Genomic DNA, 25,344 nt, shown 5'->3' on the forward strand with positions numbered 1-25,344 from the left:
GGTTTTCGCCTTCGATGCAACCGGCCTCTTGGATTTTAACAGCCATCCTGTACATATCTGCCGCCAGCGATATCTGCCGTATTTTTGCGTTTATTCAGGTAATATTGTAACTATTGATATTTCTACATTTACCCAATAATTCCTATATATTATAACGAAAAATTCTCGTCTTATCTGCTTTCTTTTATCCACACTCATATTCCCATCGAGATCGACCCGGTGCGCCCACCTCTCGCAAGGATCAGACGCACCCCGGCCGAACATCAATAATAAAAAATATGTAAACGCTAGCACAGGGAATTATGCGGTGCTAATTTTCTTTAAGAGTGGTGGTAACTATGTGAGAGGGTAAGTTGTCTCCTTTTTCTTTGGGATCTGACAAAATTGTATACACCACTGACGGTTCATGGTAGGGTGGGTAGAGAGGCCGTTGTGCAAATACAACTATGCGTCCACTGTGCGACGAGAATGAGAGAAAGCCGCTATTCATCTTTATCATGTTCATCGAGCTAAGTAACATCCCTTGCAGTTGAGATTTTTGATTATAATGATTTCACCAGATGGCCACTGAAACGTTTTCGCTAAATAAATAAATTTGTTTTTGTAAAATATTAAATAAATAGGGACTCTGTAATAAAAAAATGTAAAGTTCCGAGGTTGTGAGGAAAGGTCGCGAAACCCCCAACCACTATTTGCCAGCCTTAGACGGGTCCCGTAGACCTACACCGCGCAGCTCCAAACACATATCCGCCTACAGAAGAGTGTCATCCCCTTCTATCCTTGTATTAATCATTACACCCACCTTGTGATAGTTCAACAAAAACTCCTTTAAGTTGAACTCTTTTGTCTCACTACTTAGGTGGTGTTCTGGGGTCATAAGACTTGCCATGGCAGCTCTGAGTGTAGTATTTGGCACGCCTACAGCCTTTTCCAGTGTGTTATTTTTAAGTCAGGCGACCAAACTGGTGACGCGTATCACATGAGTAGTCGACTGCTTTGTAAGTGGTGTTACCTGCAAGCAACTTGAAGTTTTGTTGTGGCTTTGTACTTAAGATACGATTTAGCAGGCTCTAAGGTCATTGGGTGACTGACAGTCGGCAGCGTAACGTCATCGGCGTGAATGTCCAATATTTCCGTCATCTATTTCTTAAATGTCTTAAACAGAGTGACCATGGACTTAGTAGGCAATAGTTTCAGACCGCGCGTAGTGAGAAAAACAGAAACACTGGTATGTTGATATCTCGTTCTGGTGGTGAAAGGTCCTTTGATATGTATAAATTAAATGGAATAGGGGATAGGACACACCCATGCGCCACCTCTTGTTTAATTTAATTTATTTATTTCTTACAGCTTATACTAAGCCTAGCTTATACATATATATAGTAATTAATATATAATCTAATTAAATTAATTTATCTGCATCTATTGACTGCACAAATGGAGTGAGAGATGGGTAGCAGACGAATGACACCAATGCAAGGATTTTGCCAGTTGTATCTAAATCTGTTAACGCATTTAAAGTGCGAAGGCAACATCTGAACGGCGATGCACTTACTAGGATGAGTGATGCGTTACAGTATGGGCTTCGGCTACTTTTTTATACGTGGGAAAGCTTTACAATACGTGGGAAAGCTTCCTAGTGCCAGCGTAGAGTAATCGGGATGTATGCAATGCTATTGATGATTCGAAAGTTTGCCCATCTTGCACTAGAATGGCAGTGTTCTACAGTAATTGTACAATTTGTGTTTAAATTCCCTTATGTTACTAGATTTAACATCATTTGGTAATTCATTGTAGAATTTTAATCCTTTGTAGTACAAATTACATTTGTCTGCTTCTGTTCTATAAGCAGGTAGAGTAAAATCATTTCGTCTTGTATTTATGGAATGAACATTTCTTACATATTTTATGTTACTTTTCAAATAATCAGACAAGTTGCCTTCTATTATGTTTCTAATAAAATGCATCGTATGATAAAACAGTACCTGTTTAATGCTTAGCCAATTTAGAGTGGAGAGCATATCTCTGATAGGTATGTCATAGCGTTTCCTAAGAACAATTTGTAAATTTGGTTATCTCTCATAATGAAGAATAATGTTGGACAATATATTTATTTATTTATTATTTAAAGTCGACGACAAACTATGGTCGACTGCATAATATAAAAGATGTATAAATATACAACTCAAAAGATAAAATTTAAGATATATCGATATTTCAACAATGTTATATTACAAACAAAGAAATATTAATGAACATTACTCTTTAATTTCAGTATTAAATTATAATAAGAAATATGAGCAGAAATAAGATCTTATGCCGAAATCTTATACTGGCGGAATGCATCAGATTCCGCTCAGCATGATTTCGGAATGCAGTGGATTCCAATCTTCCTGTTGGAATGCAACAAGATTCCAATCAGCATGTCATGGGAATCCGGCAGTGCTAAGAGTAGTGTAATGAGGATACGCCATCACAAGGCATAAAAAAGTAACATGACCTGTGTTGTTGGAATGCAAGGATTCCAATCAGCTCGATGCCTGGCCCATAAGATTATACTGCCGGAATGCATACGATTCCGGTCAGTGACTCATGAAAAAGCATGTTTTTTACGTTGTTGGAATGCACCAGATTCCAATCAACACAGTACTGTCTTGTTCCTTCTTAATGATACATGTTGATAAATGTTCCTCCATCCTTAAGCGAGATAGTTCCTGTTTTTTATGGAAGGAATAAAATGCCGGCAAATTAAATTAGCTTGTGTCTCTTAAATTAGATAGGCAAGTATTGCATTACGTATAGTGGCAAAAGTACATTCAAGACTGATACAGCTATACAAGTCATTGTAGTGCGCGCACCAGAGAAGAAGAAGATTATTTTTAGCACAGTTTCATCGACAAAGGGGTAAATAGAAAGGAACGTAGTGTCTCGATACTCTAGGGGGAACCGCAAAAAACAAGCGGCTGAGGAGGTCCGCATAATCAATTTCTCCAATAATGAGCTTATGGATGAACAATACCCCCAGTAATATTCTCCGATTTTCCAGAGTGGGTAAGTTAATAAGAAGAAGTCTACTTCTGTATGGAGGAAGATGGAGACCGCGCAATGCAAATATCAAAAATTGCTTTTGAACTGACTCAAGACGCTTTATATGCTTTTGAGAAACAGTGGACCAAACGCATGAGCAATACTCGAGTATTGGACGAACCAGCGATGTGTAAAGAACGGATCATCGAACTCTTTAGCCCATCTTTTAACAAATCCAAGTAAACCCAACGCTTTGTTGGCTATAGATGAAATATGCATGTTAAAATTCAATTTCGGATCAAAAAGGACACCTAGATCATTTGCAATAGATATACGCTCCAAAGACGTACCATCTATTACATAAGATTTCAATGCTGGCTTCAAACGGTGAAATGTCATATGCTTACATTTAGAGCAATTTAAAGCTAGTAAATGTGTTGTGCACCAACATTGGAACGAGCCCAAGTCGGCCTGAAGAAGATCCAAGGAACTCAAATCGGTAGGACTGTAAGTGTAGCAAAGTTTTACATCATTCGCATACATTATAGTATGGGAATATAATATTCTCTGTGGCAAGTCATTAATGAAAAGGGCAAAGAGCCTAGATGACTTCCCTGGGGTACGCCGGAGGAAACTCCGAATGATTCCGACAGATTGCACTTGAACAGGACTTTTTGGGTCCGGTTAGAAAGATAGCTTTTCAGCCACATTAATACGTGAAACGGAAAGCCCAGTAAATCAAGCTTATGAATAGGCAACTCATGGTTGACGGTATCAAATGCTTTGCTGAAGTCCGTATAGATGACATCCGTTTGCTTGTTCGCTAAAAATCCTTCCATAACTATAGAGGTGAATACAAGCAAATTTGTAGTGGTTGACCTTTGACGAATAAAACCGTGTTGGCATGGAGATAAAAGACTAGAACACTGATATTGGAGTTGACTGGTAACAATCTGTTCAAAGACTTTAGGAATGACTGAAAGTTTAGCAATACCCCTGTAGTTTTCAACTTTTTACCTACTACCTTTTTTATGCAGGGGTATAATAAAAGACTGTTTCCAAAGTGCCGGGAATGACGCAGATCCCAGAGACAGCTCAAATAGTTTTAAAATAGGCTCATACATGTTTTCGGCGCAGTACCTAAGCACGCAACTAGGAACACCGTCCGGTACCGGAGAAAAGGTGGGCTTCAAAGATTGAAGACTCTGAATAATAATATTACCATCAATAGCAGGATTCCTAATGTAATTCGAGCTATCTAAGAGATAGGGATATTGACCGGAATGAAAATCACTGGGTGAATACGTGGACTTAAAGAACTCAGAAAATAGTTCAGCAACGTCGTCATCAGTGCAAGCTTTTTTACCTCCAAAGGTTAATGAGGAAGGATACCCAGAAGTTTTCCGCTTGGAATTTACGAAATTGTAAAACTTTTTTGGATTTCTAAAAAGATGGGCTTTACAACAACTCAAGTAATTTTTATAACAAAGCTGATTAAGACGGTGAAATTTAGAACGAGCTATTAGATATTTAGAGAGGTCTGCAGATGCTCCAGATTTCTTGAATCTCTTATAAAGCCTAGATTTAATGTTATTAAGTCTGATAAGTTGCCTTGAAAACCAAGGGGGCTTATTCGAACATAGGGTATAGCGAGTAGGAATGCAGGTATCAAAGAAGTCATCAAGCGTACTGTAAAATATAGAGATAGCCGAATTGACATCAGTGCAGGCATAGAGATGCGACCAATCATGGGAAGCCAACAGATCATTGAGCATAATGAAATTCGCTTTGTAGAAGCATCTAGATCGGGGACGAGACTGTACTTGAATCCTACGGGGTAGGCTGATATCAAGTGATATCTCTAGCGTAGGGTGAAGAGGGTCTTCTGGAAGGGATAAAGGTGGTATTTGCGTAAGGGCAGTACCCACCGAGCCATCCACAAATACTAAATCCAGCATTTTATTTCCACCATTTGGAACATTGTTAATCTGTAAAAGAGATGAGTCTAACAAGCAATTGAGAAACTCATGTTGAGCAGTGGGAGTTAAAAAATTTGAATCACTTATATTAACCCAACTAACTGTTGGCAAGTTAAAGTCACCAACATCAACAAGTCGATCGTTATCTCCCAACTGCGAATGCAAATCGCAGATGGCCGAGCTATGACTAGCAAAAACATTCATATCCGAACGAGGTGGTATATACGAACAGCAAACAATTACGCTATAGCTACCGAATGAAAGCCTAACTGCTATGAATTCGATATGAGAGATATTGTCCAGCGAAATCAACTCAGATGACAGGTTAGATTCAACAGCAATAAGGACACCTCCCGCTCTAGAGATGCGATCAAGCCGATAAACAGCATATTTATTTGAAAAAACCTCAGAATTGTAATTATCAGGCTTTAGCCAGGTCTCCGTAAAAGCTACAACTTGTGCAGAAAAATTGAAAGAATTAAGGAAGAATGGAACAAGTTTTGATCGTAAACCACGAATATTTTGGTAATTAATGAGAAGACGGGACAGATCAGCAATTACCTTTGTGTTGTTATTACTGTGTTCGTCATACCGTTTTTTGGCTGTAATAAAACAGGTTCGGCCCTCGCCTTTCTTGTGAACAAGTGAACCACAGTATGCTTAGGCCAAAAAGAGGAATCAAAAGAGCAAACGTAATGAGCAATGTCATGTTCGGTAAGAGAGGCGTGTAATCGGGACACGGCAGTCACCTGCAAAGGAGTAGCGGATAGCGCACCAGAGAGCTGGGAAGGTGCGGCCGTTATAGAACAGTTGACAGAAAACGCATTGCTTGACCTAGCGTTGGTTATCGAGCCCGCCAAAGAAGTACTATTTTTTTCAGGTACACTTGTATCGCTAGCAACATCCCCAGTATCGGTAACTGTTATTGTTGGAGCTAAAGATACTGGTGGAGGTGTAGGATGAAGTGAGGTTCGATTATCGATCTGTAAACCATTACTTTGTACCGTCTATTTAAGTACTTGTAGGTTCTTTGCATGAAATATATCTTTTTGGCTATTTTCCCAACCGTGCAATCGATGTGCTCACTAAAGTTGAGTTTATCATCGATTTTGATTCCTAAGTACTTGATAGTACTGACTTTGTCAATTGCTTCGTTGTTTATATTTAGAAGTGGTAACTCATTGTTTTGAAAATTCCTTCTTCGCAAAGTTCTTGAAAAAATTTCTTTTCGTTTATTTTTTATCAAAACGCAATTGTGGTGCCTCCACTCCTTTGCCGAGTTTGCGACACACCACAATTGTACATGGTAATACTCCTAAGTTTCTAGGTTTCCCTCTTAAATTGAACTGACGCTTGCCGACTACTCAGATAATCTGCGGTCAATCTTTTTAGACAAGAGGTGAACCTTCTACATATGTCTGTGAGTAGTTCGCGGTGGTTGAATATGTCGATAGGTCAAGTGTCACGAGGACCGTCCTATGATGGAGTTTTGCGTGGCTCAGTCCGGAATTTATCAGGGTGTTAATGACGTCAAACGCGGTGGTAGCGATATATATTTTACGGAATACATTCTGATGGCTGGCTGACCGAAGACTTGCGTTTGAAATAAAGGAAGCAGAACGGTTTCCAACGTCTTCGTTACTGCCTAAAGGAATGATAACAACTCACCATCGTTAGCTGGGTTTTCAAGCTTTGGTAGTGGGGTTATCCATTCGATTCTTCATTATTCTGCAATGGAAAAGGCAAAAACTACAAGTAGAAAACATGTGTCAAGTAGCTGATGTCCTTATGCTCAGTGTTCGACATAGCTATTCCGTCTGGGCCTATTGATTTAGAAGTTTTGACCTCTTTAATGGCTTCATTTATCTGATATTGTTTGTGTTTATGTACACGTTGATTTGTACGACGTCCAGCCTTGTTAATTGAAGTATGCATTGGAAATTACCGGGCGAAAGCGCCCGCGTCAATGAACTACTCAAAAACTGAGTGGTATGAATAACCCCACAAAATTGTAGTGAGTGAGCTAGATTGTTTGCTGACTACTTTGGCCTTAGACTGCAGGGAAGTTTAAAATATTTTGTGTCGTATACCAGTGAACGTAAATTTTTTTGAGAAACGAAACTAAAATGATTTTTTTAAATAAATATTAACATGATGCCATGACTCTGAATTCGCCGTAGTAGGGTTGGGGAACATTGATTCCATCATCATCGATTGCGAGCTCAGGCTTATCATGGTGTTGTTGTTGTTGCGATAAGAGAACTCCCCGAAGGCCTTGGTGTGTGTTATAGGTGTTGATGGGTCCTTGCAGATCCCGTACGTTCCGGTACCAAGCACCATCAAGGTACTAGCCTGCCCATCTCGGGAACGATTTGGTATGACCACATGAAACCTTCTAGGCCATGCCGCCCTCTCACCCCCTAGGCTGACAACTGGAAAGCTATATATTGCGCTGGCAACCCCTTGAAGGGGTTGCGCTGCACTTGTTTCATCGCTCTCTCTATTTATGAGTAAAAGGTGTGTTCCCTACGCCCAAGGTGGTTGTGCGCCAATTATAATGATGTAAATGTTCACAGACGGATCGACGGATGGAATGTTTATTGGAATATGGGCAAGTCGACTGGTTTTCGTTCATATCTTGATAAGATAAACATAAGATTGAATACATATATCGTTATTATTTGAAGCAGTGCCAGCGTTATGTTAGGTTATTACTATAGAACAGGGATTAAATTTGTGATTATATAGAAAAAACGATCCCGATGGATCGGTAGACTGCAAATGTGCTAAACTACCTAAGTTTGAGGCTAATCGTCTGGTGGATGATTCAACCCACAGATGTTTGCATGAGGAAATAGAAATAAATTGATACTCAGTACGCTTTATAAATGAATGCAAATATACGGCTAAATCCGCTTTTAATATGTATTTGAAATGCAGTTACATATGTATGTTTGGAATTGGTAAAAATACAAGATTTATTTGAGGTCAACGGACACAACATTTCTATGCATAACGTACTCATGCATATGTACATTGAATTGCTGTTGTACAATCAATTCGTTAGTGTGAATAAATAAGTTTAAATTTAAATTTGTTGAACTCCCCGACTTGGTGGAACATAATTGAATAAATTACTTTTGGCGTGCTTTGCTTCTACCCTTCTCGTGTATATATGCATGAGTTTATATAATACTTTTAAAAGTATATCGATTTAGAATGCGACAGAAAAACTATAAAAGCATCACATTGATTTTAAGGTTTGACCAATTGATGTACGTTTGGCGGTTAGCGTATACCTACCACGAACGCTAAATAAAATCAAAATTAATCGATCGCTGCAACAGGAGAGTAAGGCAATCTATATCATATCCTAGGGCTTAGTTCTTAATCTTTTATGATGGCAACTAAGAACGAAAACCTACAGATTAACACAGATGGTGTGTCAAGCAAATATAAAAAACTTTCAAGGGCATTTCCAGAAACTTCAGGGGATGAAATTGTAATATCTGGAATGGCTGGAAAATTTCCCAATTCACATAATATTGAGGAGTATGAGTACAACCTATATAATAAGGTAATTGGATATATTAATGGTGTAGTTAAAAAAAAAAAGACAAAAAAAAAGGAGTCCCACAGTTGGTCCAAAAATCTTAAATTTATATATGCAAATTAGAAAAAATTCCGTTCTCAGCCTATACTGAGAGTACTTGTAATTTCATAAACAAAACCGAATTGAACAGCTTCATTTTTCGTGCCTGCACTTTGTTTTGGCAAAACCATACTGGAATTCGGAATATTGAAACTGTGAATGAAGTGACATCTTACAGGTTCTATGATAAAATTAACCTCGGTGCGAAAGTAATTTTTCTTCTAAAATTAGAAATAGTGTGGATACAAATATTGTAAACATTTTAAATCAACCCAAAAATATTTAATTTAATCTTTATATCCATTTTTATTTCCTTATTTTCTTCATAAAAATATGCTGATTCAGCTGTTATATTTGGATTGAAATAGCTTGTTTTGAAAAAGCTCTCAAAAGATTCGAGACTTGCTCCTCGAGTAATAATTAAGAATTATAATAACCATAACACATCTTTATTAACTGAGTTGATTTAAATACTAAATTGCATAAGCTATATAAGAGTGATTATTAGATATGTCATTCCGTCGCAAAGATCCTGGGCCAGATTAATAATTTTGCATATAAATGCAACAACAATGATTTGAACCTGGTAAATCCAGATAGAAGTGTTTTTCAATTTGTGAACCAGATAATTTGTAAATGTCTTGTCTTAAGTTTGGCAACGCTGCCTTTAAAAAACCTACTTTTTCAAAAGTAAATGGCACTGTTTGGACTTTAGCCATATATATGTGTTAAATGAAATATAACGGCGAGATCTGCCTATCACAACTTATTTGTACAAATATATTACGACCTCCGCTTCTCAAGTCCCCCAATGATCCAAAGCTTTTCCGTAAGAATTGAGCGTGATAAGTAGCTAGAAAACTCAGTGGATGATGGCTGGTATTATTTTTGACCCACCGAAAAAAGTCAAAAATGTTATTGTAAATATTCTAGGTCCTTTTATTTCATATTTGTCACACAGTGTTAGAAACTATTTTAGCTTTGTGCAACAATTCAGCATTGCCTTATTCGAAGTTGGTAAGGAGTTATTCAACAATGAAGTAGTTCACACCTGCTACAGGTACACAGAAACAAGTGAAGGAATTGGGCAGACATTGCTTATATGCAATGCCTATGAATATGAGTCAAAGCCACAGAAAGTAGGTTAGGTTGGGTTGAAGTGGCTACCCGAAGGCATACTTAGTTCAATGATATTAGGCCCATTGTAATACCACGTAAATACACCATTAGCTTTCCTCGTCAAACCATTTTGAGGACTTCATAAAGGCTACCAGGGCCTTGACGTCGTGCTCCACAACCTAGATCTAGAAATGAAGCACCCAGAAAGGGTTGCCAAACCCCATTCTATTTACCACTCCTGCAGCATCGACGATAAAGATCTCCTAATATTTCTGCGCTCCCAACCTTTCCTTCGATGTCCAACACCCCGGTGTTTGTAGCCATATTTAGTCGGATTGAAGGTGGATTTGATATTTTAGCATTAGTTTGCATTTGTAAGGAGCATACCTAAGCGTTCTTGGCCAAGAAGAATCTGCCTGGTTGATCCTTACCAAGCGAGTTCATATGCAATGCAATTTCCCTCAATGTTCCTATGTCCCGGGATCCATGCGAGGTATCTACGGTTCTGTTGGGCCATCTTTTGAAGAAATCGCCGACAGTTTAGTGTTAGTTCAGAATTGAACGAGTACAAGCCAAGAGATAATGATGAAAATAAAGATTTATTTGCTGACATTGTGTGTCCGTACCCTAACTGCGGCTTCCATGATAGCTGAAACTTCTGCCTGGAAAACGCTACATTGATCGGGTAGTTTGAGTTTTAGTCTAGGTCCCTTGAGTAGTGTAAGAATATAATAAGCTAAACAAGTATTGTACATGGGTATTTAGCTGCATCTGCCAACGCATGGCGTTGGCAACGCGATTTGCAGATGCAACTGCAGCCCATGTCACACAAATGAAAGAAAAGAGAATGCTAAATAAAGAGTATATTTTGAAATATTATTTAAGTTGTGTCTTTTAATTAAATGAAAACGTGGCGAAGACAACGAGATTAATAAAATTTAACAAAACTACAATTTTAATAAAACTAAAAAATTCTAAATCAAAATTTAACAAAACGTACGAATTCTAATCTACAAACTTAATAAAACTAAAACATACAGTACTAATTGCAGCAGAAGTAATAGAAAGATTAATAAATCTATAATATAAAATTCTAAATACAACGGAAGTAATCGAAGTTCTACTCTGCAAACTTAATAAAACTATAACATAAGTACTAATTGCAGCAGAAATAATAGGTAGATTAATAAATCTACAACATAAAATTCTATATACAACAGATGTAATCGAAAACTTTACAAAACTACAATACAAAAATCCAATTACAGCAGAAATAATTCAACTAGCTAACGAAATTATAACAATTATTTTTTTAATCAGAACAGAGGTAACAACAAATTCAACAAAATTAATAAAGCTATAATATAAAAAATTTTAATCGCAACAGATAATAATTAATAAAATCAACAAGTAAGGAACGCTAAGTTCGGGTGTAACCGAACATTACATACTCAGTGAGTAGTTTAAATGGGAGTGGACCTTAGTTCTATAGGTGGACGCCTTTTCGAGATATCGCCATAAAGGTGGACCAGGGGTGACTCTAGAATGTGTTTGTACGATAGGGGTACCAAATTAAAGGTATTAATGAGGGTTTTAAGAGGGAGTGACCCTTAGTTGTAAGTGTGAAGGCGTTTTCGAGATATCGACCAAAATGTGGACCAGGGTGACCCAGAATATCATCTGTCGGGCACCGCTAATTTATTTTTATATGTAATACCACGGACAGTATTCCTGCCAAGATTCCAAGGGCTTTTGATTTCGCCCTGCAGAACTTTCTCATTTTCTTCTACTTAATATGGGAGGTGTCACATCCATTTTACAAAAGTTTTTCAAAAGTTATATTTTGCGTCAATAAACCAATTGAATTACAATGTTTCATCCCTTTTTTCATATTTGGTATAGAATTATGGCATTTTTTTTATTTTCGTAATTTTCGATATCGAAAAAGTGGGCGTGGTCATAGTCGGATTTCGGCCATTTTTTACACCAATACAAAGTGAGTTCAGATAAGTACGTGAACTGAGTTTAGTAAAGATACATCGATTTTTGCTCAAGTTATCGTGTTAAGGGCCGAGCGGAAGGACAGACGGTCGACTGTTTATAAAAATTGGGCGTGGCTTCAACCGATTTCGTCCATTTTCACAGGAAACCATTATCCTCATAGAATCTATGCTCCTACAAAATTTCAAAAGGATTGGTTAATTTTTGTTCGACTTATGGCATTAAACGTATTCTAGACAAATTAAATGAAACATTTTGAAATTTTCTTTTATTTTTGTATTTTGTTGCACCATATAATTACTGGAGTTGAATGTTGATATAATTTACTTATATACTGTAAAGATAATCAATTTTTTGTTAAAATTTTACTAATTTTTTTTTTAAGTGGGCGTGTTCTTCATCCGGGTTTGCTAATTTTTATTTGGCACATATATAGTAATAATAGTAAAGTTCCTGCCAAATTTCATCATGTTATCTTCAACGACGGCCCAATTAAGGCTTGTAAGTGCCACGCCCACTGTCCAAAACTTTACTAATTTTCTATTATATGTCATAGGATCAACCCACCTACCAAGTTCCATCGCTTTATCCGTCTTTGGTAATGAATTATCGCACTTTTTGAATTTTTCGAAATTTTCTATATCGAAAAAGTCGGCGTGGTTATAGTCCGATTTCTTTTATTTTAAAAAGCGATCTGAGATGAGTGCCCAGGAACATACGTACCAAATTTCATCAAGATACCTCAAAATTTACTCAAGTTATAGTGTTTGCGGGCGGACGGACGGACGGACATGGCTAAATAAATTTCTTTTTTCACCCAGATCATTTTGATATATAGAAGTCCAAATCTATCTCGATTAGTTTATGCCGTTACGGATTGCCGTTATGCGAACAAAGTTAATATACTCTGTGAGCTCTGCTCAGCTGAGTAAAAAAATAAACATAAAAAAACCAGCGCGCCTGTACGTAAAGGCATTTAGATAACGGCACTCACACCACGCAATGTAACGCCGTTTGCATCGCATTTCACCGTTTTCCACCACCACCAGCGAACTACCCCTGTGGGCTAGGGGAAAGAACATACCAACGGTAGGTATACCGGTCGTAAAAGGCGACCATAATACCATGGGTACCCAATCCATGAGTAAGGTGTTTTACTCGAAAGGTAGCAGGGTGGACGCGGGTATCACCCTGTGGGACCCTACGCATGATCCTTATAAAAACTGCTACCGCGGGAGCAGGAGAAGCCAGTGTGATCTGATGCACGGCATCGAACGATGCTTTATACTCAGGTCTCACCTCCTGTCCTGGGATGGCCCCCTTGTGGGAGCATCGCGGGGGTTGTGGTTTCAAATAGAGTTAACTTATGACAAACGCTCTGAGTAGACTTGTTTTCCCTTGGGCCTTGGGGAAAGAAGCCCAAGGGAATTCGGTCTCATGCTTGCCACAGCAATCCCAATTTCATTGAGAAACTGACCCTGAGGGGCAGATGAAAGAGTTGGTCACATCCCATAATTGTGGCAACCGAAGAAAAATGGTGACGAAAGATGGTGAAGAAACGCATGTCTATCGTCAGCCGAAAAACAATCGATAATTGTGCGAGTGGGCCGGTGCTCATCTCGTCTTTTGAGATGTTTGAGGCTGCTTTAGACTGCGTAAGCGAATAGGAGGCGTTCGCGGAATGGATGGCCACATCCAAAAATGTGGCAGATTTAATGATGTCAGATCACTGCAGTGTGGCAAGCTGCTGTTGCAAAGATATTGCTGGGGCGAGAAAGCCCCCCAACGCAGGTCTATGGTTGAAAAGGTTGTCCACAGCCCTAAATTGTGGAATAAAATGGAAGCGTAATTGAAGATAATGAGGAAGATTATACAACGAAGCGAGTTATTAGAAGTTGTATACCACAGTAGCAAATAACGATGAATATGTGGGCATATATAAAATAGCAAATAATGCAGAACAAAGTTGCATAAAACTGAATAGAACGTTTAGCTGGGTTCTGTTGCAACATGATCTTAAACGCACAAGTACTTGTGACTAGCGAGATGTGTCTTGTTGCGCAAGTGGTTTAGTACCATGATTAGTGAAGATGTACCTTGTGAGTGTTTGTGTCGTAAGTACTTGTGAGCATCACTGTCTGATAATACCAAATATCAGATAGTTTTATTCACAAGGAATTATTTGACACTCTCACTCTATGGGACATTTAAGTAGCTATTCATTAAGGAAAGACACTTGCGCTGATAGATTACATCGGTAGTTGGTTCACGGCGAACGGGCGTTTTTGATCATAACATGTGGTGCATAGCGTTGGGGGGAGGTGCCGCCCTCAAGCAATGTCTGAGCAAAATCAGCTCCGTCGTTAACAATGTATTGTACATTGTTGTAACACTGCAGGACAGAAAAGGTTGGTCACATTCCTAAATTGCGACAAAACACAATATCTCAATCTGATTAACTTGTTAATCAGATATCGAGATATCAAAATCAATGAAACAGGGAACTGAGGGAAGCACGGAACTCGCGGTGGAGTTGCCGTGAAACCGGGTGCCATAAACCGAAAATGGAAGGGGAGGATGGATAGTCGTCCTCGGCCAAACCAAGGCTGGTTGACTTGAACACCCCAGCTCACCGATTGATACCAACTTGTTGGGCCGAAGATCAACGGACATTGATCTGTGTTTTACACCGGAGGTAGGTCTTCTAAGACAGGGACTCCTGTAAGCACTCATCGACCACCAGCGAACACCATCAGCTGCGACAAATAGCAGCAGCATCAACACCAGCAGTGACGCGGGTAGCAGTAGAAGCGGCAGAAATAAGTATATATATATATGTATTCAGTAAATGTTTTTGCCTATGGGTTTTTTTTCAAGTCTATTTGATATAACATTTGGATTTTGATTAAAAGCGGTGGTCTTGCACAAACAACCAAATTATAAATTTCGACCTAAAATGGTGCGTCCGTTCATATAACCCACAGATCTTTGATACCTTGTCATACACTTTTTGATCATTTTAACTTTAATAAAATACAATTGTAAATTTTCCTATATATTTTGCCAATTAAAATAGTTTCAATAGAATTTCGCATTTAATACTTTTACTTTCAAATACATGTATTTTGCTTAAAATTAAGTAAATTCCAATTATAAAATATATTACAATACAAAATGGTTTTTGAATTTGCATGTAAATCTCACTCCTGTGCCCGTTCTTTGCAGTGGATTTCGAACCATTGGCATTTGGAAAACGAAACGTAAAGTACTGAATTTTTAATTATTTTTCACACTAACTAAATTAACTACTAATGCTTAATTTTTTCAAAAAACTCAGATTTTCAACTTACTTTTCGAATAAATTCAGCTACTAATACTTCAGTTTCAACAATTTTAAAATTTTCATTATTCACAGATTTCCATTTTTCAAGTTTCAAATCATTGTACGAATTTTCAATTTTTCATATTTTCAAATTTCTATTTTTTGACCTTTTTCAATTCATTTTACAAGTTCGCATATTTTAATCCATTTTTCAAATTTCGAACTCATTTCACAAATTTTAATTTTTTTTTAATATTCATATTCCGGAATTTCCATTTTTCAAATGTTCATCTTGTTTCCAAGGCATTATTCAAAATTTTCAATACATCATTTTAAATTTTTAATGGTGAACTAGATAAGCCAGTTGTTTGTGTTTCTTTAAGGTTGTTGAGTTATGAAAGACTGCGCGCAAAAATTTAAAGAAAATCAAGGGTCCTTAATTAAAAGTGCGTTTTGCAAAATCGTCCATTATCAACTAACGTGGTAAAACTTAACGAGTATAAAAAGTCTCTCATAACCACTTATAATAATATTCTAATAATTGCAAAGAAAAGTGAAACTAACAACCTTAAAGATATTCAAGTTAAACTTGAGCGCTGTAGGGAGTTACTGGTGAAATGTTTTCATAAGTTAAATTGTGAGACAGAAATTCCATTAGATCTTTTGAGCCTCATTGAATATAGTGATCTGGTACAAATATAATCCGAAAAAAGTACTCAGACGCTAGAAACCAACTTTCAGTAAATTTTCAAATTTCAAAAAGCTCTTAATTTCCTAATATCAAATATTCACTCACAGTACCATATAATTCAGATTTTAATAAGATTTCCACTGAAATGGTAACAGTAGAAAAAAAGAAATCTTTCATAAGCCTTTGTGAATCGATGATTAGGGAAAATTATAGGGGAGATCCGTTAGCTCGCGAGTTGTGTCTTGAGAAAATTAGTTTGATCGAAGATTTAGCAGAAGCGAACTTGACCAGTACATTAATAGCATTTGTAAAATCAAAGTTAGAAGGAAAAGCCCGCGAAGCAATACCGACGAAAGTCACTTGAGTTAATGAAATTAAAGTACCCCTACGTAATAGGATCGAACCAGACAACTCGAAAGTTGTAGCAAGGAAAATAGCAGCGTTACACGTTAACAATAACAATTATACAAATTTTGCAAAAAAAGTTGAAGAATTAGCTGGCTCTCTTGAGCGGTCGCTTATTATTGCAGAGATCACTCAAGGAAAAGCTCATGAAATGGCCGTTGAACAAACGGTTAACGTGTGTCGCTTAAACGCAAGATCCGATTTAGTCAAAACTATTTAGCCTCAACGGCATTTACTGATCCGAAAGACGTAGTACCCAAACTAATTGTAGAACAAAATAACGAAGTAAAATAGCCTCAGCCTTTAGCTTTTCGATCGCGTGGTAGCAATGCATTCAGAGATTCACGTGGTGGTTATCGTGGGTTTTACCCAAATTGCAGCTATACTGCTTATAGAAGTAATAGTTCATTTTCATACAACAGCAACCGTACCGGTAACAATAGTCAACGATATCGATATGATAACGGAAATATGTACCAAAATAGCAACAATAGTAGCACACGTTCAATTTCAAATTCAAATAACATGTAAGGGTAGAAATCCCCCAAGTCATCTTCGGATAGACACATCTGGCAACATGGTTGCTCACAATGTTAATATGTCAAGAAAGAGTAAGACATATTATATATAGAATAAGAGAATAAGATAAATATGTGTGGTGAAATATGAAAATGACGATTGGAAATAGTGTCCTCGCCATTTTCATATTTCACCACCATCATTATTTGTGCAACTAAGTGCTTGGACGTAAATTTTAAAACTTCGGTAATAAAGTGTATTTAAGTTTAATGAAAATAATTAAATAAAGTAATTAAAATCAACCGAAGAGTTTTTCCTTGAAATGGGCACTAGTGCAACGATATGGAGGCGGCGACCTCCACGACGATGGGATTTAATCCCAAGTAACTACGGGTGAGTTTCAGGGGTCAACTAGCGAAGCCGTACCCAATATGGCGACCGTGATGGTTTCCAGCGGTGGTACAGCAGCGGCATGGACAGTGACATAACGGCGGTGAGGGCGTGTGCTTTTGTAATATAAAGACTTAAAAAAATTCAATAAAAACCTGTGCGTTTGGGTTAAAGACAATTTTTGTAATAAAAAGACTTAAAATTTTCAAACTAAATTAATTAAAATAATCAAGTGCGTAGATAATAATTACAATAATAAGGCAATACAATTTTTCTAATCAAATTCAATTTTCTTCAAAAACCTAATAATACTACGCAGTGATAATAAAATTTTTTTCTAACTAAAGCGTTTCTACAAGAACTCTAATAATTCTAAGCTGATATAATAATATTTTTTCTAATTAAATGTGGTTTTCTACAATAACTCTAATAATACTATGCGGAGATAATAATTCTAATTAAAAACAATTTTCAAAAAGTAATAATACTATGCAGAGATAATAAAAATATTTCTAACAAATGCGGAGATAATACAATTTTTTAACAATTTTGAAAAATCATGATACTATGCAGAGATAATAAAGTTTTCTAATTAAATACAATTTTTTATAAAGAGCGGAGATAAAAGATTTTTCAAAGCTATTAATACAACAATACATAATGGAAAAAATAAAACTGTACTAAAACTAAATACTACGGAAATAATAAAAACAACTAAAATTCGAATATCTACAAAATTTACAAAATAATACAAATTACTAAACTGAAATACATAATATCGGCATTCATAACGGCATTCAAAAGCCCACGCCACTCAGACAACGGGATCATCAACTGTACCACCGCCAACAGCAGCAGCGTCAACGAAGACCAGCAGCAGCAGCAGCGCCAGCGAAGACCAGAAGCAGAGAAAATAAGTATTTCACATATATGTATGTATTAAATTTTTTTTTCCTACGGTTTTTATTTTATTAAAACACATATGTATGTATACGAACTTTAAAAATTTCTTTATTAAATACGGTGCGTTCGCATTTCAACCAATATGTTTAGATTTTATCTTTTTGAAAAGGAACTTTGCATATAAACTGTAAATTTTGGATTTTTTTGATAAAACGGTGGTTCCGTGAAAAACCAATTAAGACTTGTTTTTTTTTTTGATAAAAAGGTGGTTCCGTGAAAAACCAATTAAGATTTTTTTGAATAAAGCGGTTCGTCCGTGATTACCACATTTTTGAGATTTTTACCAATTCATACTTACATACTTTTGAGCCATTTTAAATTCAATTAATTCTTACAGATTTTTTATACAATTATAATTCAGTTCCAATTAATTCTTCAAATAAAATTTTAAATATTTCGTTAGCGACAATTCACTGAAAAACAGTTCCCTTTTCCAAAATTTTTTTTTTCTTTTTCATCAACATTTCAGGTTCAATTATAAATTCGGACATTCAAATAAGTGCTTCATTAATTTCATAGTAGTTTAAACTAAATTCTTTTGGTCTTCTTATAACTACATATGTACAACTTTAGAAATAGGAAGCGAGTTCACAAAACTTCAAATTCAGAATCCGATTCCGATAAATTAGCTTCAAGCTCCGAAAGTTTAACTTCATCTTCGACCAAAGGAGTCACAAACCAGATTAGATTATCCTTGTCGACAGATTTCCCAGGCTTCGAAGATCCTTCTAGCAAAAATTTAACTTCTTCTAAACTAGACTCAAATCTTAACGATTCAAATAGTGCAAAATTAACTTCAACTTCTTCTACTTTAAAATCAAAACTTAACAATTCAAATAGCACAAACTTAGTGTCCCCTTCTTCTAACATACATAAATCCAGATCGTAAAGATCCAGTTAGTACAAACGTTGCCTCATCTTCTTCTAATTCAGCTTCCGATCTTAACGATCAAATCATGGCAACACACGAGGAAAAGAAATCTTTCATTAACATGTGTGCTAATTCTATTAGAGAAAACTAAAGCGGTGATTCTCCAGCACTTGAGACTTTTATAGACAAAATTGAATTACTTGAACAGTTCGCTAATGCAAACTTAACTAATACTTTTATAGCACTTTTAAAATCAAAACTTGAGGGTAAAGCCCGTGAAGCAATACCAACACAAGTAACTTCAGTCAATGAAATTAAAGTAGCTGTACGTAGTAGGATCAAACCAGACAACTTGAAAGTTGTAGCAGGGAAAATTGCAGCGTTGCACGTTAACAATAATAATTATACAGAGTTTGCCAAAAAAGTTGAAGACTTAGCTGACTCACTTGAGCGGTCTATTATTATTGAAGGGATCACTCAAGCGAAAGCTCATGAAATGGCAGTCGAACAAACGGTTAACGTGTGTCGTTTAAATGCAAAATCCAATTTAGTCAAAACCATTTTAGACTCAACGGCATTTACTGATCCGAAAGACGTAGTAGCGAAACTAATCGTAGAGCAAAACAACGAAGTAGCAGAGCGTCAGCTTTTAGCTTTTCGATCGCGTGGTAACAATACATTCAGAAATTCACGTGGTAGTTATCGTGGCTTTTATCAAAATCGCAGATATACTGGTTATAGAAATAATAGTTCATTCTCATACAACAGCTGCCTTAACGGTAACAATAATCAAAGATATCGAAATTATAACGGAAATAGATACCCAAATAGCAACAATAGTGCGAGGACCCAAATCCACCGGCTTTGGGGCCCACACATTCGAACCTAGATCATCTACAATTACAAATCTATCTATCTAATTTAAGAGATGCAAGCTAATTTAATTTGCCGGCATTTTATTCCTTCGATAAAAAACAGGAACTATCTCGCTTAAGGATGGAGGAACATTTATCAACATGTATCATTAAGAAGGAACAAGACAGTACTGTGTTGATTGGAATCTGGTGCATTCCAACAACGTAAAAAACATGCTTTTTCATGAGTCACTGACCGGAATCGTATGCAGTCCGGAAGTATAATCTTATGGGTCAGGCATCGAGCTGATTGGAATCCGGTGCATTCCAACAACACAGGTCATGTTACTTTTTTATGCCTTGTGATGGCGTATCCTCATTACACTACTCTTAGCACTGCCGTATTCCCATGACATGCTGATTGGAATCTTGTTGCATTCCAACAGGGAGATTGGAATCCACTGCATTCCGAAATCATGCTGAGCGGAATCTGATGCATTCCGCCAGTATAAGATTTCGGCATAAGATCTTATTTCTGCTCATATTTCTTATTATTATTATATTCTGAAATTAAATAGTAATGTTCATTGATCTTTCTTTGTTTGTAATATAACATTGTTGAAAGCTCGATATATCTTAAATTTTATCTTTTGAGTTGTATATTTATATATCTTTTATATTATGCAGTCGACCATAGTTTGTCGTCGACTTTAAATAATAAATAAATAAATAAATAAAATATAAATAAAATTATATATCATTTTTCGAAATATCCTAATGTATGTGACAACGAATTTATATCAGTGCATATAGCATGTAAAACATATAAACCTGAATTATATAAATTGAATTTACACACATAAAATAATCATTTTTCTGAAACACCCTAATATACACTTATATATTTATTATTATTTCGCAAAAACATAATTTGCTCTGCCCGCATACATTTACCGTATGGTTGAACATTATAATTTTCATAGATATCCCATAGCCGGCTGGAATTCTAAATAACGATGGGAATACAGCAAGGAAATAAGCAACACACATAAGCTCCCATTTCAAGAGCACCAAAAACGTACAAATATACGTATACAAAGAAATTCCAACCAAGCACAGCAGGCATTTAAGCGAATCGTCAAGGCGGACGTCGCACAAAGAGGAAACGAAAAAACAAATACCAACAACACAGCATGGGTACTAGGCAGCCATAAGCATTACACATGCGAGTTACTTACGAAGGACAACCAACCCGTTGACAACAACAAAGCACAATAAGCAGGCAGCGCAGGGAAATTGAAAGTTAACTATGCTAACTGGAGATGCGTACCAATGAACTCACATGTTAGAAATAAATACTTATATGCAAGTAGATAATTGGATATATGGGTAGAATAATACCGTTAAACGTAGGATACTTCATGTAAATACATATACTGAGTAAGATTTATTGTTGCAGGATAACTGTCCACCTGCGCGTGGACAAGTATAAAAGGGCGACAAATTTCGCGAATTTGAGTAGTAGCTAGCTAGGTATAGTAGCCTGCTAACGCCTTGTTTAGCAGTGAATGGGACTCCTGGGATTTTTCCATCTCACGAGTTCTTTATTTTAGTAACTTTGGGGGTTTTTCCAACCCCATCGTTAGAGGGATTGTGGTGGTTTTTCTACCTCCGCAACCTTCAGGAAGAACAGGGTATCTTTAAGTTTTATACTCGGTGGGGGTTTTACCAACTCCACCGACTGGGAGGAAGTGGTGGTTTTCCACCTCCGCTTTCTTTACGAATAGTTTGAGATTTTAGTTTAAGCTTAGTCCCGGTGGGGGTTTCCCCAACCCCATCGGCGTAGAACCGACGATGGTTTCCCACCTCTGTCGCCGTAACCTTAAGGGTAGTTTTGCAATTTATTTGAATAAAGAGTTTATAACGTTTAAACAACAAACAGGATCTTTCTCTTTAAAAGAAGACGATAGGGATTCTTGTCTCTTCCCACAGGGATCCTGGACGGACTGAGCATACCCCGGTGTAAGGAAAAGTATGTCACAAATGGCGCCCGAGCAGGGACACTGAATATAGAGTAACATGGTAAACAAGTAACAATACGAGGATAATCACGAGCAGAGTACAATAAACAAGAGGATAACAGGTGGTAAAATCACAGGAAGATTACACAGGGGAATTCAGAGTAGACGCGCATGATGAGAAAGGTAACCTGGGTATATTACCTCAACCGCGACGAGGTGGTGAAATATACCACGGAGTTTGAAGTGGAGAGCGCAGGGACGGTAGAATAGCTACGGAAACGCTTGGCGAACTTCATCCAGGCGCAGCGTTTGAGACACGTTTTGAAGAGCTAGCTCTTCAGTATACCCGGCCGGTCAGGCTACCAACACCAACACCAAACAACAACGAATTAGTAGTGCCCGGTGGCAGCGGACCCGCACTAAAAGTGATAAATCAGACGACGGATCCAAGAGGAAGTTTGCAAACGCCGATATACGCCACGCACCAGCCGGTGTCGCGTGCCAACGTAATGGACCGAGTATATAATTGGGGGTTGAAGTACGACGGCGGTAAGGAGTCACTTAATGTCATTGAGCGGGTGTAGGGGCTGGCCGACAGTTACGAAGTTGGTCGCGATTCCATCCCATGAGCGTTACCTAAGTTGATGGAGGACAACGCCTTGGTGTGGTCCCGGAACAACAACAGGTAGTGGCAAGAGTGGGAAGCCTTCAAGAAGGACTTTCTAAAATTTTTCCTGAGATCGAGGTATTTCGAGCAGCTAGATGATTAGATCCGGCAGCGTGCGCAGCGAACAGGTGAGCAGTTTAAAGACTACGCTTTATCGTTACAGGCACTCATGCGTCACACTGACTACAACGGCGAGCAAAAGCTGAACAGATTTTGTCGACGAGAGTACCAGCTTTACATCAAACGGAGCGATTTCACTAGCCTAGAGGAACTGGTAAGCATAGCCGAGGACTACGAAAACATCATGCCGGAGAAAAAACCGCTGAGGCCAGCGGCGAAACCTTTTGTGCCGCGACGGTCAGCCGAGCCTTATCACTATATGCACGAAGATGAGAGACAAGGAGATCGGAGAGCGGAGGCGCAACGACAAGCAATCACGCCAGAACATGCGACGATACCACACCAAGAGCCCATCGATCCACGCAGCGCATGCAGGCGATGCGGGGAAAGCGGACACTACGCACATGGGTGACGCAACGAACGAAGAAATTTCTGCTAGCAGTGTGGACGAGTCAGTATACTAACGCGTGACTGCTGTCGTGGAAAGCAGGGAAACGAGCAGAGACCCCATTGGTATCGAGGGGTGGCGTCTCAACAAACCCAACCTCGTACTCAATAAGCACATTTAGGCAGACCCAAGGGCGAATCTTTGCTGCAGTAACCCTGGATGGAGAAGAAGTCATGGCGTCAGTAGATACGGGGGCGACACGAAGTTTCATCAGCGAGAAGACAGCGGCGAAAATAGACGCACGGAGGTTCAAGAAGATACAGACACGAGTGGTGATAGGCGATGGGAGCGCAACATGGATAGCGGAGGCAGTGAACGCAGAGGTAAAACTGGGAGATCAAGTGCATCAGAGTGAGTTGTTAGTTCTGCCTGAGTTAGTCGACAGCGTGGTGATTGGGACAGACTATCTGGCAAAGGCTAAATTTGAGCTGAGGTGTGGAAACGAAACAATAACGATACGAGCTGAGGAGAGAGCGCAGGAGATGGTAACGTGCACAACCATGATGGAGGACGAAGATAGCGCAAGTATCGAGAAAGACGTGAGGAGTGACGTGGCGGTGAGTACCTTTCTAAAGCGTGAATTACAGATTTTCACATAGATGACAGGAGTATCCAACATTTCCACGCATAAGATAGTGATGCGAGATGACCGTCCAATCAAACAGCGGTATTTCCCTAAGAACCCAAAGATGCAGGAGGTCATAAACAAGGAGATATACGATCTTATAGAGAAAGGTTGCATCGAACCATCTCACAGCACACACAGTGCACCAATAGTTCTAGCCCGGAAGAAGAACGGCAAATGGAGACTCTGTGTTGACTATCGGCAGCTCAACGCCCGCTCAGTGCCAGATGCGTACTCACTCCCAAGAATACAACATATCTTGGATAGACTACGTAGCGCGCGTTTTATCAGCAGTCTGAACCTCAAAAATGGTTATTGGGAGATCCCGATGGAAGAAGATAGCAAGAAGTGTTCAGCATTCACCGTGCCCGGCCGAGGATTGTATCAATGGAAAGTGATGCCGTTCGGTATACATTCCGCTCCGGCTACGTTTCAGCGAGCACTCGACCGTTTTATTGGCCCAGAGTTGGAAACAAATGCGTTTGCCTACCTGGATGATATCATCATCACCAGCACAACCTTGGAAGAGCACATAGGAGAAGTATTTCGGTGGCTACGTAGGGTAAATCTGAAGATCAACCCAGAGAAATGTGAGTTTTTTAAGAAAAGTTTGAAATATCTAGGCCACGTCGTCAGAGAGGAAGGAATACACACGGATCCCGACAAAGTTGCGGCTGTCTAGGAGCTGACGCCACCACACAACATACGAGAGTTAGGGCGATTTCTGGGGATAGTTTCATGGTACCGGAGGTTCGTACCCGACTTTTCACAAGTTGCGCACACACTGAGGTCAATGTTGAAGAAGGGAAGTAGGTGGAAATTGTCCGAAGAATGCACTAATACAAGCACCGGCACTAGCTTGCCCAGATTTTACTAAAATATTTCGATTACAGACGGACGCGAGGTTGGATGACGAGGAGCGAGTGATAGCGTATGCTAGCCGCCGGTTGAATAAAGCCGAGACTACTGATCAACTCAGAGGGAATGTTTAGCAATCGTGTGAGCAATAAGGAAAATGAAACCGTATTTAGAAGGGTACAATTTCACGGTAATCACCGATCACCTGGCTTTGAAATGATTGAACGCGATCGAAAGTCCCTAAGGCCGGATCGCTAGATGGGCGCTCGAGTTACAGCAGTGTTTGTTCGACGTACAGTATAGGAAGGGTAAGATGAACGTGGTCGCAGATGCACTGTCGAGGCAGCCACTGGAGGAACAGCTGGGTAGCCTTGCGACACATGGAGAAACTTTGAGATGCGAGTGGTACACGTCAAAGATGGCTGAAGTAACGACGACACCAGAGAAGTTTCCCGAATACGTCATAGAGGAAGGAAGACTATACAGACGAATTGGAAGTCAAATAGATGGTGAGGATGCGGTACCATGGAAGTTATGCGTGCCGACATCGGAGAGGCGAAGAGTGCTTAACGAGATTCACGACACAACAAGCGCAGGACACAAGGGGATACGGAAATCCATCGCGCGTGCAATGATGCGGTATTACTGGCCTGGGATGTTCAGTGACGTACGGAAGTACGTGCAACAGTGCCACGCATGCCAAGTATACAAACCCAGCCAGCAACAAGCTGCAGGTAAGGTGCTCACGCAGATTTCAGATGAACCTTTTGCTACCGTTTGTGCAGATTTCTTTGGACCACTCCCTCGTTCGA

The 25,344-nt window shown here is 38.5% G+C and overlaps 1 protein-coding gene across 5 annotated transcripts in view; it reads left to right on the plus strand.

Moving 5' to 3' along the window:
• The first annotated feature begins 8,268 nt into the window (after positions 1-8,268).
• FASN3 (Fatty acid synthase 3) overlaps positions 8,269-25,344 on the plus strand; it is a 1,015,587-nt gene continuing 998,511 nt past the window's right edge. For 4 of the 5 annotated variants that reach the window (XM_067760036.1, XM_067760034.1, XM_067760035.1 and 1 more), the window contains exon 1: positions 8,269-8,583. In XM_067760036.1, coding sequence (XP_067616137.1) covers positions 8,404-8,583 — 180 coding nt within the window. In that variant the 5' untranslated portion in view covers positions 8,269-8,403. The remainder of the gene's footprint in view (positions 8,584-25,344) is intronic. The other variant, XM_067760033.1, reaches the window with a different exon arrangement.

This window comes from Eurosta solidaginis, chromosome 1 (assembly GCF_040869045.1).
Source record: "Eurosta solidaginis isolate ZX-2024a chromosome 1, ASM4086904v1, whole genome shotgun sequence".
In the NCBI taxonomy this organism is placed as follows: Eukaryota; Metazoa; Arthropoda; class Insecta; order Diptera; family Tephritidae; genus Eurosta; species Eurosta solidaginis.